General features: G+C 44.9%; 2 protein-coding genes across 2 annotated transcripts; one reads left to right on the top strand and one right to left on the bottom strand.

Annotated features, from left to right (window-relative positions):
• Nucleotides 1–397: 397 nt before the first annotated feature.
• DNAJC8 (DnaJ heat shock protein family (Hsp40) member C8) lies at nt 398–10,987 on the bottom strand. Its single transcript, XM_063177385.1, has 9 exons — nt 10,900–10,987; nt 9,828–9,929; nt 7,792–7,848; nt 6,251–6,317; nt 5,532–5,626; nt 4,615–4,686; nt 3,367–3,458; nt 2,327–2,402; nt 398–1,176 (listed from the first exon to the last, which is right to left on the bottom strand). The coding sequence occupies exons 1-9, from the start codon at nt 10,960–10,962 to the stop codon at nt 1,054–1,056; spliced, it is 747 nt and encodes a 248-aa protein (XP_063033455.1). The 5' UTR covers nt 10,963–10,987; the 3' UTR covers nt 398–1,053.
• A 185-nt stretch (nt 10,988–11,172) lies between these two features.
• ATP5IF1 (ATP synthase inhibitory factor subunit 1) lies at nt 11,173–11,937 on the top strand. Its single transcript, XM_063177453.1, has 3 exons — nt 11,173–11,291; nt 11,438–11,550; nt 11,661–11,937. Exons 1-3 carry the CDS (start codon nt 11,196–11,198, stop codon nt 11,797–11,799), a joined length of 348 nt encoding a protein of 115 aa, XP_063033523.1. The 5' UTR covers nt 11,173–11,195; the 3' UTR covers nt 11,800–11,937.
• The last annotated feature ends 3,756 nt before the right edge of the window (nt 11,938–15,693 follow it).

Consider the following 15,693-nt stretch of genomic DNA (forward strand, 5'->3'; position numbering starts at 1 on the left):
CACAACCCATCAGTGCACAAGGCACTGGCTGGCTGCAAGCCCTGGAGCTCCCCAGGCACCCAACTGCAGAGCTGCAGCAAACACCCCAACTTCCAACAGCCAAGCTGAACTATGGCCTGTCCCAGCCAGGCTGGGATTAAGGCAGCCAGGCTCTGCCAGAGCACAGCCAGAGAATGAGGACAGTTCATGTCCCCTCTGCCTCCAGGCTGGTGACACTGCACTTGGAACAGCTTGGGCAGCTTAAAAGGGATGTGGAGAACTAGAAAAGCAGAGAGCTGGCAGTCTGAGCCTGGAGAACAGGTTCATGCTGAAGAGCAGCAGCATCTCAGCACTGACAGCACTCCACTCACACTCTTGTTATTGCATTTTTTAATAATTCCAAGGAAAAAAACGGTAATTAGGGTAAAAATTTATTTTACATACAGACCATTGCAGCTTAACTATTAATCAAGAGAAGTTATTTTCCTTTATAGGAAGTGACCAGCTGGTCTGAGATTAACAGAAGTCTAAGCCTGAGAGCTGGGATTTTAGTCTGGAAATCAGATTTTGGGAGCAGGTTCCTTCCAAGCACCACTCAATGCAGTGAGGAGCTGCAGGATTGAACTGCAGGCCAGCTGCACTGCACAGTGCTGGAAGGATTTTCCCAGAGTCACTCCAGATCCTTCCCAAGCTGAACCTGCTGAGAAAGATGGTGCCTGGAAGGGTTTGGATGCATCTCCAATATCTTGTTCAGCTCTCAAACTAGGAACAGAAGTGGTGAAACAGCACAGTCTGTGTGAAGTACAAAACACTGAGTTACAGGGCAGCAGACACACGGGACAGCAGGAATGGCAGGGACTCTCCTAAGCCAAGAGTTCTACGTGGAGCAGGGCCCTGGCTGGGCTCATTCTCTGGCCCTATTCAAACAGACAGAGTACAAAAAATACTTGGACTGATAATTAATTGTACTGGAAACAAACAGTCTACTAAAAAGCAAATCTTACTCTAGGTGCCAATGAGTCCTTAAAAGCAGAGAAGGGACTGAGGAGCTGCACTTGGGCAGTGCTTCCAGGATCATTCACGCTGCTCCATTTTTACTTTGGGAGGTCTCAGGAAGGTCCTGTTCTTCTTTTCTTTCTTCCCCTTTGTATTTGCCTGGAAATTTCTCCAGCTGTCCACACGGCCATCCCGACTTTCCTGGGAACAACAGGGAGGAACAAGTGAGTTAACAAGTGCAATAACCAAAGCACAGGCAGGACAGAGTTCAGGAGATCAGTGGCACTTTCCCCTTATCCAGCACACAACCCCTGGCAGGCAGGACACAAAGACACTGGGAAGAGCCAGAGCAGCAACAAGTGAGCTGACACACACCAGTATAAGCACTGTGCTGGATTCTTGTTTCACAAACCACCAGATTGGGTTGGTCCTTACTCTCTACAGAATCCTCAAAGGAAACAAGAAATCTCTCAAATGGATGTTCCTAATCTGTCAGCCCAGAATGTGCCATGTCCTTTCTGTGCCTTAACTCCTCCCTCTCCTGGTGCTACAGGACAAACTGAGAAGGGAAATGTACTGCTGCCTTCTCTCATGCTTCTTGCTCAAAGTCTCAACACATTGACACAATGAGGAAAAAAACACCTCTGGTGCACTTCTCTCCTCTCCCTGCCCTACCTGCTGAGCAGCAGAAACCTTTCCCATGGAGGAGAAAAAAACCAAAACGGAAACCAAATCAAAAAACAAAACACATAAAAAAAGTCCTAAACCCTCAAATCTCCCCACAAAGCCAACCTATGACCTCTACAGGCTGAAGATTTCACAGCAGGACACAACAGTCCAGGAATTATCTACTTGACAGCATGTGATCCATCCACTCCAGGCCCATCTCTGCAGTACCAGGGCTGCAGATGAGCAGCTCTCTGCTTCCCTGTCCCCTTTTCCCTGGCAGGATGGGAGAGGCCCAGCTCTAGCAGGGATCTGGATGCTGGGACAGCCAGACTGGAAAGTACCACAACAGTCCACACAAACACTTTCCAGATTAGGGTTTAATGGTCACCAGTGACCTGGGCTAAGCAGCAATTCTATTTTACAACTAAAGATAAGAATGAACTGCTGACAGAGATGAAAAAATAGAATAGCTCAATTTACCAGATCTGTTTCTGCATAAGTGATACCAAAGCCCTACTGATGGGCTCTTCTCCATACACATGAACAAACCCCAGGCTGGTGCAAATCTGTTAAATTATCTCACAGACTTGCATACAAAATGTCTCTCATCTCTCTAGAGGCATTCCCTGCAACAAGGACAGGAATTGCTGGGGCCTATTCTGTAAGTTCAAGTGCTGAATACCTCAAAGTTCTTCTGCCATTCTCGTTCTCGTTTGGCTTTCTCTTGTGCTTCAATTTCCTCTTCCCTCTGCCTCTTCCTGGAAGGGAAAGCACAAAAGTTATGAACCCACAACCATCCACTTTAGAAAGCAAGGTAATATTTTCAAATAATCTTGGACAGCTCCTCTAATTTTTTCGCAGATTACAGAAGAGATAAATATGCACACCCAAGATAGCACAGCAAATACAGTTTGGTTTCAAATTTGGAAGAGCAGTGAGCAGAGGAGATGGTTTGGTCCCACTGATAGCAAGCTGATAATTGACAGCTGATAATTAAGGGGTTGGCTTCTCTTGTTCAGCAAAACAAGCTGGACTTCTTAATCCAAGAAACTGGACACCACTCTAGTGGTAAGTCTCTAAAACTGTTGAGGGTACATGTTCTGAGAAGTTAATAAGCACTTCAGCATGCAAAGTACAAATTAAATTTTTAACTCCCTACTTTTCCTCTGTAATCAAAAGCAACATCCTGCAGCCATCTCCCACCTCAGTGACCAGCACAGAACCCTGCTGCAGGAAGTGTGCTCACAGTGAGCACGTGATCAAATCACCTAAAATAGTTCAGCATCACACATGCCACAGGGTACTTCTGGCATTTGAATAAAATTAAAAATCAATCCTCTGCAAGCTAACAGCATGCAGAATTGTGTCACCACTTCACTGTTGTGGCTGGCCTCCATGTGTACACAAAAGAGAATACAATTATATAAAATATATTGACATCTTCAGCATAGGAGGGCAAATTTCCTGTGTGCTTTTCTCAAGCACAGGGCTCTACAAACCCACAGGCTACCAGAGATGTGGCAGAATCCATTACTGGCAATCAGCTTGACAGGACCCTTGTTAATCTAATCCAAGGCCCTGCTGTTAGCAGGTCAGACCAGATGATCTCCAGAGGTTCATTGCAATTTAGACTATTCTAAAACTCTCTGATGCCATATCTTCTCTGAGGAAGCATGAGGTGGAAGAAGGGCCTGAACTGCACAAGTGGAATGTCATTCATACCTTTCATGCATTTCTTTTGCTTCTCTTTCTTTCCTCTTAATTTCCAGTTCAGCAAAGAGCTTCATTGTCTGTTTGTACACAGCTTGTTTGAACTGTAAAACACAAATCCAGTCTTAAAATAATGCTGTGAACACAGTTAAAGTCTGGATTACATACAAGTGTATGAAGCTAAAAGAAAGCAAACCACAGGTGTGCCCACATAACCCCTGTCCTGCCCTGACAACAGCAGCAGCACACAGAAATGTATAAACCACTGCTGATTAAATTCTGGCCCTGCCACCAGGAAACAACTACATATTAACCTCATTTTAGTCTCATTTTAATTTGTATTCATGAAGCTGTGCCCAAACAGAACTGTTCACTTCAAATTCTCTTATTTTTGGGTTAAGTCTTGCATTGTTACATTTGACAAAAAAAAAAAAAAAAAAAAAAAAGGCAAAATGGTCACTGTTTTAGAGAGTAATTTTCCAGCAGATCTTCTTGATGTGTTGTAAAAATCTAGCATTGGCTTCCCAGTAGGAAATCATTATGCTTAAACCAATCTTCATTACTAAAGAAGAGCAACAGACTTCTGAAAAATGAAAAATAGGATGGTTATGGGGTTACTGTGGTGATATCAACAGGAAGAAATCCCTTTCCAGGAAAAAAAAGGGTGATGAGACTACTGAAGTCAATGTTTGGTGATCACCTATCATTGTTACAGCCTCTCATGGCTGGGCTTCTCCAGACTAAAATCCAGGTGAGAAGAACAAAGTTATGCCATGTTATTTTTAATACAAGGGGTTTCACATCTGTCCCTCAGTGCCACATGAATGAAACACATGAAAGTGCTCTCATTAAAAAGTCACAAGCTCATTTTAGCCACTCTGCAGTGAGTGCTCCATGTGCCTCTGCCAGCAGCAGGACTGCCATGGTCCCAGCATCAGAAGACAACAAGAAATTCAATTTAAAAAAAGTCCATGATGCACAAGCAATGAAGACTTGCTTTGGGAAAAGAACAGGGTATTTTGATCTATATAATCTGACAATATATTTACTCTTTACACTACAGTGAAGCTATTTTCCACAGTACACAGGTAACACCTGACACAGGATACCCTACAGTGCCTAAGCAGAATTTGTTCTTCTGTAAATGTAAGGGTTTACAGCATTAGCAAGTCTAATAAATATTTCTGTACTGACTTTCATTCTTAATTCCTCAAGACACATTTTGTACTCTCCAGTTTCTCTGAACACAGCATGACTTACAACTTCAGGATCATCCTCCTCTACATTGGGAGGTTTTCCATCCTTCTTCAGCTGCTTCTTTTTTTCTTTCACCTAATGATTAAGAATAAAAATAAGAGCCTTAAAAATTTTATAGGGCTTACATAATTTTATCCAAGTGGTTCTGGATTTCTATTCCAATGTACAGAAAGTATTCTGTTCTTGATTGATGTTTGGTTTTACACCAAACCCTCCTAGGCCCAAACACATACAAGATTACTATCACATGAACTGCAGAAATTAAAATTACTGTGTTGGATAATATTCCTCCAACACAATCCCTTTTGGTTTCTTGATATTGAATATATCTTGAATATATTCTTATTCAATATACACTATCCAAACCAGCAGGAAGTTTATTTTGCTTCATGATATTCAAGTGACTAACAACAAACAGAACATCAAGTGTTCCTTGTGTTAAGAGTATCTGAGCTCTCCCATATCATTTGCTTCCTCAAGCTTTCTGTGTTTTAATCCACCCACATCACTCTAATTTCTTGGCCAAAGCAATGCAATCTCCTTTTCTTATCTTATAGGTCAATATCCCCCAAAGTTCCCAGTCTCCTGCTGTCACCACCTATTCTCTTCCACCCACACATATCTGAACTGCATCATTCATTCACAGACTTGGAAAAAAATATTTAGGTCAGATCACGTGGTCTGACCTGATTATTTCAAGTACTGAATTTCACTGAATTATCTTGCACTGAGCTCAAGAGCAGTCCTGGACACAGCTGTGAAGAGCTTGGAGCCCACCTGCACAGTGCCATTATCAGGTTTGCTCAGCTTAGTCACCTAAACATGAAGCAAGTGTAGCAAAAAGCAAAATATGAACGATTGAATATGAATGATTGATTACCTCTCACCCCCAACTCTGGATGTTCCCACAGAATACTCACAGTGTGTTCCACATATTCCTTTCCAGCCTGTATCACATCCAAGGCTCTCTTCTTTTGCTCCTGATCTAGCAGCAGCTTGTAAGCTTTATCTACAGCTAACAAAAAACATCAATATTAATAGCACCAGCAGTCATGTTCACAAGGCATCACAAGACTGCCACTTGTTGGCATTTCTAATTTTGCTTCTAGAATTTGTGGAGGTCATTTGTTTGGCAGTCTGTTTTAGTTGGTTTTTATTTTTTTTTATTAAATACATCTAGGAAAGTGATAACATGATTAGTTGAATGAGTTTTGGGGTACAGTAATGGCAGGAAATGTCTGGTACCTTCTGGAGGGAGCAGGTGAAAGCATCATTCCTCCCAGGTGTATTTATGGGCATGAACACCTCACTGTGATTTCCTGCCTGCACAGCACACACCTAAAACCATCCCTCTACTTCTGTCCTACGGTCTTTGAATAAAATCTAAAGCAATATTAAACATTTTTCCTTGAACAATCCCACACCCCCCTGAAGATGTCTGTCCCTGTGGTGACATGACAATGGCATTGTTGCCACCTAGTGCCACCTGCTGAAATGCCACCACCTCCCACAGCTGCTGCTGCTGTCACAGCTGCTTTTGCCCCAGTGAAGGCACCTCTGCAGCCCTTCTGTCCCCTCCACACTAATGAATTTTTAGCACCACAAAAGCTGACACTGCTAACCCAGAGCAGAGTATTACCTTCAAATGCCTTCTGGGCTCTATCTGCATCATCTTGGTTTTTGTCTGGGTGCACCAATATTGACAGCTGCAAGAAAAAGGATTTTGCTATCAAGAGCACGGTAAAACATGAAGAGTACTTCAGATATTTTTGAGAAAGGGAAATAGAAAGAATCTAAAGAGATCACATTCATTTGTACATGGACAAACCAGCTGACAACATGCAGAAGTGTGTGCCAGTACAAGCTGAAAGAACAAACAATCCTTGTAACAAACAGGCTGTCCAAGAAAAGCTGCAGCTTGTGATCAGAGGAACAATTTAACACTCCTCAGCTGATATGAACCCTTTGGTCATCAAAGATTTTATCCCTGGTCTTGACAAGAGAAAAACCTAAAAAGATTATCCTCAACCAAAGTCTCTCAAGAAGTTCTCCAGCATGCCCAAGGCTGTCCAAATACCAAACTATTTAAGAGTTGTCATTTTTCCTTAGGTTGCTTTACTGAAAATTAAGAAAACTTCTACCTGGCAGAGACAGGAGATAGATCACTACAATCCTGAGGGGAACTCTAACTGGGCTGGAAAACACATCCTCCACATTCCCCTTTCAGAAAGTTATTTAAAACTTTCCATATGGCCTCTTTTAAATTTTTTATAGACCTTTTATTTTTGCCATTGCTGTACAGAGCAGCAACTGAAACTGCTTTAGTGTTAAAGAATACAAAATAACCACTTTTGGAACTGTACAGCTGCCAGTTTGTGAAAAGGTTTGCCTTTAGTCCTGAACAGTTTACCAGTGCCTTTTTTCCCTTTTGTTGGCTGTTCCACATTCTGCACTTGGGTGTTTGATTTCTTCAATGCACAATTCCATGGACATTTTTCATTTCATACCCTGAACTCAAAACATCTCCCTGTACTGTTCTACCAGCCCAAAGCTGAGAATGTCATACTTTATTTATTGTTTTGTAGGAGTGAGAAGCCAACAATAGACCCAAAAGTTATCCCTCTCACTTCCCACACACAGGAGGAGCCCATATCCTGTTCCTCTGCCCCCACAGCATTTTCCTGTCTAAAGACACTCACACCATGAATTCAGGGGGAGGCTGCAGCCTGCAAACACTGTTTCTTTGCTGTAGGCACTGATTAAACTCAAAACTTTTCCTGCAGCTCTGTCAGAGGCAGGCTGGGGTGATGTTTCCTGTAAGCAGGGCAGCCTCTTTCCCAGGTAACCAAGCCACTGAAAATTACCATGGAAATTCTTAAACCTCAGAGAAAATCTGGATCCAAGTCCATATATCTGAGAAAAATACCTTTTGATGTTCCTTTTGAACTGAAGCTCAAGAGGCTGATCATACATGGCACAGGCAAAGCAGCCCAGCATGCTTGGAGCAGGGACACTGCTGCAGCTCTCCCCTTGTTGATACAAGCATTGCTCTATGAATTTCTGCCAAAAATAGACACCCTCTACCCAGAGACAGCTTTACTACCATTTTTCTTGTGCACAATCTCTACAGCATTTCTACTTCCCCTCCATGAACTTTGAGTGCAAAAGCTGAGTGAATACCTGTCGGAATCTTTTCTTTATCTCCTCATCTGTGGCTTCAGGATCCATCTGCAGCACCTAAAAGAGACCATGAAAGCAGAGCAAGTTTGATGCTGCTCTCCATGTTTCAGGTGAAGAGCACCTAAAAGAAACCATGAAAACAGAGCAAGTTTGATGCTGCTCTCCATGTTTCAGGTTCCTGTCAGCAAGCTCTAACACTCTCATGAGGAGCAGCTGAAGTCACTTGGTTTGTTCAGCCTGAGGAAGAGGAGGCTGAGGGGAGAACTCATTACACCCAACCATCCTTGCAAGGGCAGCTCAGGGGCTGGCACTGAGCTCTTCACTCTCATGGCCAGGGACAGGACAGGAGGAAACTGTATGGAACTGAGCCAGGGGAGGTTTAAGTTGGAGATTAGGGAAATATTCCTCCCCCAGAGGGTGCTGGCACTGCCCAGGCTGCCCAGGCAATGGGCACGGCCCCGAGGCTGCCAGAGCTCCAGGGATGCCCAGGCTGGGCTTGCTGGGGGCTCTGGGCAGGGTTTGGCTTTGGGATTGATCATCCCTGTGGGTCCCTTCCAGCTCAGCACATTCCATGATTGTGTGAGAGTGAGGGACGGGGGAGATGAAGGATGGGGGAGAAATTTGGGCAGCGCTGCAGGGATGGCCAGGGTGGGGTTGGTGGGGGTCTGGGCAGAGTTTGGGGCTGCACTGGATCATCCTGTGGGTCCCTTCCAGCCCAGGGTGGGGATGTTGGGGGGTCTGGGCAGGGACAGGGCTTGGACCCAATGATCCTTTCAAGCCAGCCCATTCTGTGATTCTGTGCCACTTGGTTCACTGGCACACAGACACACACCAGAAAGCTCACCCCACAATGACATGAATTTTCACCCAGTAAAACAGAAACATTTCACAATCTTTCTGATTATTTGTGACACTACTTTTAGCAGTGCTAGATTCCTCTGGCTATGCCAAGGTCTTGTGTAGACAGGCATGATCCATAAACTGGTATGAGCCTTCAACCAGTCCTGCAGCAATGCTCAGTCTGACAGAAACAAAAGCGTGTGGTGGTTTGGGGACAATGCCAGGCCACTCAGAATGCTGGATAGGAAACACACTTTTTAATAAAAATTTATTAATTTTATCATTTTGAAAGAAGACACTAGAGTTTTACTGTTTGGTTTCCATGAGTGACACCACTTGTTTATTGATCTTTACAGGTGTGGCAGAGTTTAGGAACTCTTCTGTGAATTAATTTACTGAACGTAAGATTTAAGCAACAAGTGAGCAGATGCTGGTCTGACTCAAAGAATCTGTAAATAAAAACCATTCTCCCACAGGAAAGCTACAGTCTCCTCTGAAACAGCTTTCTTAATTTACTTTTTAAGTACTAAGACCTGTACAAAACTGAACATTGTCAAAGTGAATCTGCTGATTCATCTGGCTGAACTGAGACTATAAAAGCACCTGAGGCTTGAAAAAGGCAGTGAAGATGAACCAGGAAGGAACACACCCAGGGAAAGCCAACTCCAGATGAATATAATATTATTTATTATTGTTTATTTACTGCCTTCCTCAGGCTTTCCTGATTACTAAGACTTTATAATTGATTGTAACTGGAATCAAACCCTACAAAATGCAAGGGGATTATCCATTACCCAATGGTTCCTCCCTGGTGTGACCACTGAGACCTTTTCTAACTCTATCCACTATCCAAGTCCAGTGGGATGAACACCCAAAATAAAACACACAACTACAAACACTGAATTAAGAGAGCTATGACCAGAACCTGCCAAAATGCCACCTCCAGCTGCTCCCTTCCTGTTCAGAAAGTACCCAGCCAGATTTTCCAGTGCTGCTGTATGAGGGAAATGTGACAACAGAGTTTGTCCTGCCATCAAACACTGAGAAAGACAAAACCACCATCCTGCTGTCCTCTGCAAACCTTCTGCACACTAATCTGTACCCAGGGAAATGTCTTCTTTCCTTATGTTGTCTTTTACTGGAATAAATACTCAGGAAAAAAAGCTCACCCATCAATTCAGAATGTTCAAACTAACCTCAAAAGGGTTCAAGTTGAAATAGGAAGATCCAGGTCGGGTCAGGCGGTCAATTTGGTTTTTTGATGTTAAAACAGAATCTCGTTTTTCAATTTGCTTTACCTGAAGAACAGAGAGACCTGTATCAGCTGACCATCATAAAGTCCATACCTTTTATTCATGCTGTTTGTATACAGTCATCCTTATCCTGTACTACAATTCATAATGCCCCTTGCTTACCCCAACCTGTAGTTATTTTCTCAGGCACTAGCAGCACATATTAGCACTAGCAGCACATATTAGCACTAGCAGCACATATTTTTTAGCCTTTCCTACAGCCCAACAGTATTTTCAACATCACATTTTATCTATAAAACATGCTGCAGAACAGTTCTGTTTGTTCCTTCTATGGCCTTCTCCGCAGCTTCCCTCCTCCCCATGCACCTCCAGCAGTTCTGTGATTCCTTGGAAACCACGGCGTTCTTACTTTTAACCCGTTGTTGGCAGCGCAGCCCTTTAAACACGTTAAGTGCCACTGATGCAAACACACAAACCCGCTTTTTAACAACCACACGTTATTTCGTTCAGTTTTTACCCCTCACCGTACCGCACCGACCAAACCATGTGTTTATATTTAACGTTCACCTTTATTTAAATAAACGTGCATATTTTTTAGCATTTCCTACAGCCCAACAGTGTTGTTAACATCACGTTTTATCTATAAAAGACACTGCAGAGCAGTTCTGTTTGTTCATTCTCCACAGCCGTGCGTTCCCTCTCCCCATGCCCCTCAGGAGCGCGTGTCACCGGGCAGGGCCTGGGTCCCCTCCCTCAGGAGGCCGTGCCCGGAGCAGCGGGCCCGGTAGAGGGAAGGGACCCAGGCCCTGCCCGGTGACAGCTCGCCCACAGCGAGGCCGAGCGGGACCGCGAACGCACCGAGGGCCCCGGGGCTGAGGGAGGGCCGGACCGAGCGCCAACCCACCGGCACCCGCCCCCATAGCGGCTGGGCCCGTCCCGCCCGGCGGCGGCCCCCGAGCCCGGCGCGGCGCGGCCCCTCCCGGGCGCAGCTCGCGGGGCACGGGCCGTAGCGCACCTCGTTGTAGAAGGTCAGGAACGCGTCCTCGGCCGCGCCCGCGCCGGGCCCCGCCGCCGCCATCGCCGCCCACACGTGACCGCGCCGTCACCACACGTGACCGCGGCGCGCGCCGCAGCGACAGGCCCCGCCCCCAAGCGGCGCGCGCGCGGGCACGGGGCTCCGCCTTGTGACGTCACAGAGACCGCCCCGCCGCGGGGCCCTGAGGGCGGGAGGAGGGGCGGGGCCGCGGCCGCGCAGGCGCGGTGGGGCGGGCCCGCCCGGCGGCCCGTCCGGCGCTCCAAGGGCAGGCGGCGATGGCGGCCGTGGCGGTGGCGGCGGCGCGGGGCGGCCTGCGAGGGGCTCTGCTGGCGCAGCAGCAGCGCTGGAGCTCGGGATCGGGCGCCGACCAGGTGCGTGTTCCGACAGTGCCCCTTCTGTCCTCCGGCTGTCCCTCCCTTTGTCCGTTCTCGCCTCTGTCCCTTTGCCCCTCAGTCCCTCTGCCGCTCCGTCATTCTGTCGCTCTGTCCTCCCGCGCTCACCGCCGTCTCTCCCGCAGCTGGGCGAGCTGGGGAAAGGCGCCGGCAAGGGCGGCGGTGGCGGCGGCTCCATCCGCGAGGCCGGCGGTGCCTTCGGGAAGAAGCAGGCGGCCGAGGAGGAGCGGTACTTCAGGTGAGGGGCCCGGCCTGCGGAGCCGCTCCCCGCGGGCCCGGGCACGGCGCGGCCGCCTCTCCCGAGCCGCTCGGCTGTGGGGCTGCACGTCCTGCCCTCCTCTCTTGCAGGGAAAAGGAGCGGGAGCAGCTCTCTGCCTTAAGGAAACACCACGAGGAAGAGATTCACCACCACCAGAAAGAGATTGAGCGTCTGCAGAAAGAAATCGAGCGCCATAAGCATAAGATCAAGCAGCTTAAAGATGACTAAGCTGGTGCTGTTGTTGAATGTGCATGGCCAATACTGATCATGGTGTAAATCAGCGTGAAGACTGTATTTTTTGGTCAACATAATCCAAATCCATACAATTATGGTCTGCAACAACATCAAATAAACTACTCAGTCTCACTTTCTTGCTCAGTAACTGTTCAATGAAAACAAAACATATCAACCTCACTATCTGGTTTTAAGCTTCATTTTCTTCCAAAGTAGAGCTACACTCTTGAGTAGGCAGGCCGGTACAGAATTAAGCTATTTTTTTTTTTAGATTTGTATGAAAGAAATGACCATTTGTGCCTAGTGGGATGACTTTAAAAGAGTTGGGGGGAAATAGTTCCTGTGTAGCAATCCATTCACAGAGAAGTAACTTTGTTTCAAGTAAACTTTGTGTCCTAGAGGGGTGGTGTTATCTCCACTGAACTAGTAGAAGGTAAAAAAAAAAGGTTCACTTGTTGCACTTAGTGTTTAGTGCCATAAACTGAGAGAGGAAAATAGTATTCATAAACTGAGAGAGAAAAAAGTGTTCAAGTTATCTTGTGGAGGTCCTAGTTCCTGGAGCAAGACAGCAGAGATCCTGACTTCATGTGAATGTTCTTTTCCACAACTGCCCAGTAGATTTGGGGTTCTTTTTTCCTGTCTCAACTTCTCTGTTCCTTAGCTAAGTCTCTTTCCAAAGAAGGATGGATTAAAACTAATCTTATGCAGTTTCAATCAATTTTGACATTTTAATGTAGGAAACTCATGATAAAATACACAGTAAGTGTAGTGAGAGTCCTATGTAACGAGAGTATGGGACTCTAGAAATATGAAATACAAAAAGATAGCAACAATAATTTGTGACCCTGATGTGATGGAGGTATGCAGCCTGAAGAGCTGTGGAAAATAGGACAGCCTGAGAGCTGTAGCAGCCTGAAGAGCTGTGGAAGATTGTGTGTATTGTATTTGTGTGGTGTGTGAGGCCTTTGAGTCTTGGGATAAAACATGTATTGTAAAGGAAATGAATATATTGTACTTGAATATCTGTATTGTATTTGAATACATCTGTTAGTAATAGAAAAAAGGGGGAAATGTAGTGAGAGTCCAATGTAACAAGAGTATGGGACTCTAGAAATATGAAATACAATAAGTAAGTGACCTGAAACACTGACAAGAAGGGGACTTTCTGTATCAACAGGCAGGTAAGGACAGAGTCGTTCTGTGATCCCTGTCATGTGTAAATCTGCCCAAACAGGCTCCCAGTGCAGCGCTGCTGAGAGCTGCCTGTGTGACAGTCAGTGAAGGGAGGCAGTGACACTGAGCTGGGTGTGTCCGTGCCTGGAACTGCCCTGTCTGACAGTGCAGGAGGCAAATGGTGCCTTTGATGTTGGAAGTGGTTTAAAGGGTGTGGCTGAAGGTGCCCCAGTTTCTCCTGTGCTCCCTGACACATCCCCAGCCGGCTGCTCCCTTTGGGCCCTCCCTTGGTGAACATTGCAGGTAGTGGCACGTCTTGTCTGCAGAGTGACACCACTGTCACTGCATGCCCTTAAACACTGCTCTTCAATGGAGATGTCACCCACGGCATCAGCCCTGGAGTGTCCTTGCCTGGCTGTGCTCAGATGTCAGAAATGGTGTGGTAAGTTCTGCCAAGGCTGTGCACAGAGCTTCCCTGGGGGCTTTGCTCCTTTTACTTGGGGCTAATTAACAAATTATGGGCACCTTCCCCACCTCTGTGGACCCGGTGAGATGAACTGAGTAATGAAAATATATACTTTTTGAATATGAGTATTCATATATATATATATATAAAATATATATATAATAAAATATATTATAAATACAATTTATTATAAATAATATTTATATATAATATATAATTACGTAAATAATATAAATACAATAGATAATAATTATATATTTATAATAATTATATGATAATTTATAATTATTATAAATATTATTTATAAATAATAAAATATGAATATTTTAATAATTAGTAATATATAATGAGAATATGAATATTTTAATAAATAGTAATATATATTACTGTATATATAGTATATACATAAATATATAAATATATATACTATATATAAATATATAAATTATATTTATATATAAATATATATTATATAAAATATATATGTACTATATATAAAACATATATAAATTATATAAATATATATACAAATACATACATATACTATATATTTTTAATATATATACACTATATTTTTATATATATGCACTATATATTTTTTTAAATATATACTATATACGCTATTTAAAAATCCAATTTTTTACCTTTTTCAGAATATTTTTCCTATTGTATCTGTCAGCTGGGGTTGGCTTCCCCACAAGCTGCAGAGTCACTGGTGAGAAGTTTGGCACAACAGCTTCAGTGGACTGTGGAGAGCTGACATAAATATTAGGACAATTCTGTATTCAGAAGGGAACAGAGGAGGGTTTAAATTCACATCTCTGGGTTTTATTCTGCATTTTGGTGCACTAACTGTGCCATGTAAGCTCAGCCACAGAGCCTCTGCCCAGGCACCTGTAAGGGAGGGGATTTGGAGCTTTGTGATCTCCTGTGCCACAGACAGAGGTGTCACAAACTCTCTGAAGTCCCTCAGGGCTGCAGTGTACAAGTCAGTGCCCTGCTACAGCACAAGGATTTTTGGCCACCAGCAAATGACACAAAGATTTGAATGCCTTGCAGCAGGCAGTCTGGGTTCACTCACCACTCCAGGGCTGTGGAGGGAGAGGTGCCAGCTCCAGAATCCTGCTGCAGGATTCCAGAGCAGGAATGCTGGGGAGTAAAACAAGATTGCACCTCACACCTGGGTGATTGCTGGGGAGTTAAAAAGGAACAGGATATCTGTGCACCTTCCAGGATAACCCCTCAGTCCATGAACCTGGAATACAGGGCTCAGTTGTCTTTTGGAAAGCTGCAAACTTCTGCCATCTGCTTCCAGCAATTCTGGTTGAGAGCAACCAAAGCTGATGTTTGAAACTGGTGAGGCTGCAAGGATAGTGCTGAACTCAGACCACAGGTCACAAAGGGACTGATTGTTCTGGGTTTCCTCAATCACTCTGGGATGGCTGGTGGCATGGCTTGTCCCTACTGTGTCCCACAGGCACAGGGGGACACAAAGGAAGGGATTCTTCTCTCTTCTCTGCCAGAACTGCTGCATCTTGGTTATTTGCTTCAGTTCTTCAGGGTTGGACTGACCCTATTCACAACACCCTGACTTCCCACAGCCACCTACAGCACAGAAGTTTCACTTGTTGGAGCAGCCTTTATGTCTCAATGAGATGCTTTCATCCTTCCTTAACACCAGATCCTCTGTCTGTACTGCGCTCCTAAAGATCACAGCCCAACCCTGCATGGCCACTGCAGGAGTAGGAAAAGTGCAGTTTGTTTTCAGCTAAAACTCAGCTGGTGATTTTTGCTGCAGCAAACAGAAGCTATTGCCCAAGGTTTGTGCTGGATCCTACACAAATGTGATGGAAATTGCCAAGAATCTTTAGCTCAGGGATGGGGGAAAAAATGAAAAGAAAGTGAGATCTAAGATCTTCAGCAAGCTGGTTTTAGTGCAAGGCACCCAGGTAGCCTAGCCTGGTCTCTTTGGGCCTTTTTGTCACACCCAACCTCCCCAGTCCAGAGCAGATAAAGGGAAAGAGACAAGACAAAGACACATGTGTGTGTTTTCCTAAAAATCAAGTAAACTGTCTGTGTGAGGCAAAATAAACCTGTGTGCACAGGGTAATAACAGTAGCATGGCCTCTGCAGGCAGAAATTTTCCTGAGCATTTCCCTGTTGTAGAGGTGGTGGAACACACTGGGGGTGCTCAGAAAGGTCCTTGCTGATGAATAAAGCTTGAAGATTTTTAAGACAGACCTTCCCTG

This window comes from Melospiza melodia, chromosome 27, assembly GCF_035770615.1.
Source record: "Melospiza melodia melodia isolate bMelMel2 chromosome 27, bMelMel2.pri, whole genome shotgun sequence".
Classification (NCBI taxonomy): domain Eukaryota; kingdom Metazoa; phylum Chordata; class Aves; order Passeriformes; family Passerellidae; genus Melospiza; species Melospiza melodia.

What these genes read in the sequence shown, in the direction of transcription:
- ATP5IF1 (XM_063177453.1), top strand. Translation starts at nt 11,196, where the DNA reads ATGGCGGCCGTGGCGGTGGCGGCGGCGCGGGGCGGCCTGCGAGGGGCT. An exon ending in CGGGATCGGGCGCCGACCAG is followed by an intron (nt 11,292 to 11,437) that starts GTGCGTGTTCCG and finishes TCTCTCCCGCAG; the next exon opens with CTGGGCGAGCTGGGGAAAGG. An exon ending in GAGGAGGAGCGGTACTTCAG is followed by an intron (nt 11,551 to 11,660) that starts GTGAGGGGCCCG and finishes CCTCTCTTGCAG; the next exon opens with GGAAAAGGAGCGGGAGCAGC.
- DNAJC8 (XM_063177385.1), bottom strand. Translation starts at nt 10,962, where the DNA reads ATGGCGGCGGCGGGGCCCGGCGCGGGCGCGGCCGAGGACGCGTTCCTG. An exon ending in TCCTGACCTTCTACAACGAG is followed by an intron (nt 9,930 to 10,899) that starts GTGCGCTACGGC and finishes TCTGTTCTTCAG; the next exon opens with GTAAAGCAAATTGAAAAACG. An exon ending in TAAAGAAAAGATTCCGACAG is followed by an intron (nt 6,318 to 7,791) that starts GTATTCACTCAG and finishes TTTTTCTTGCAG; the next exon opens with CTGTCAATATTGGTGCACCC.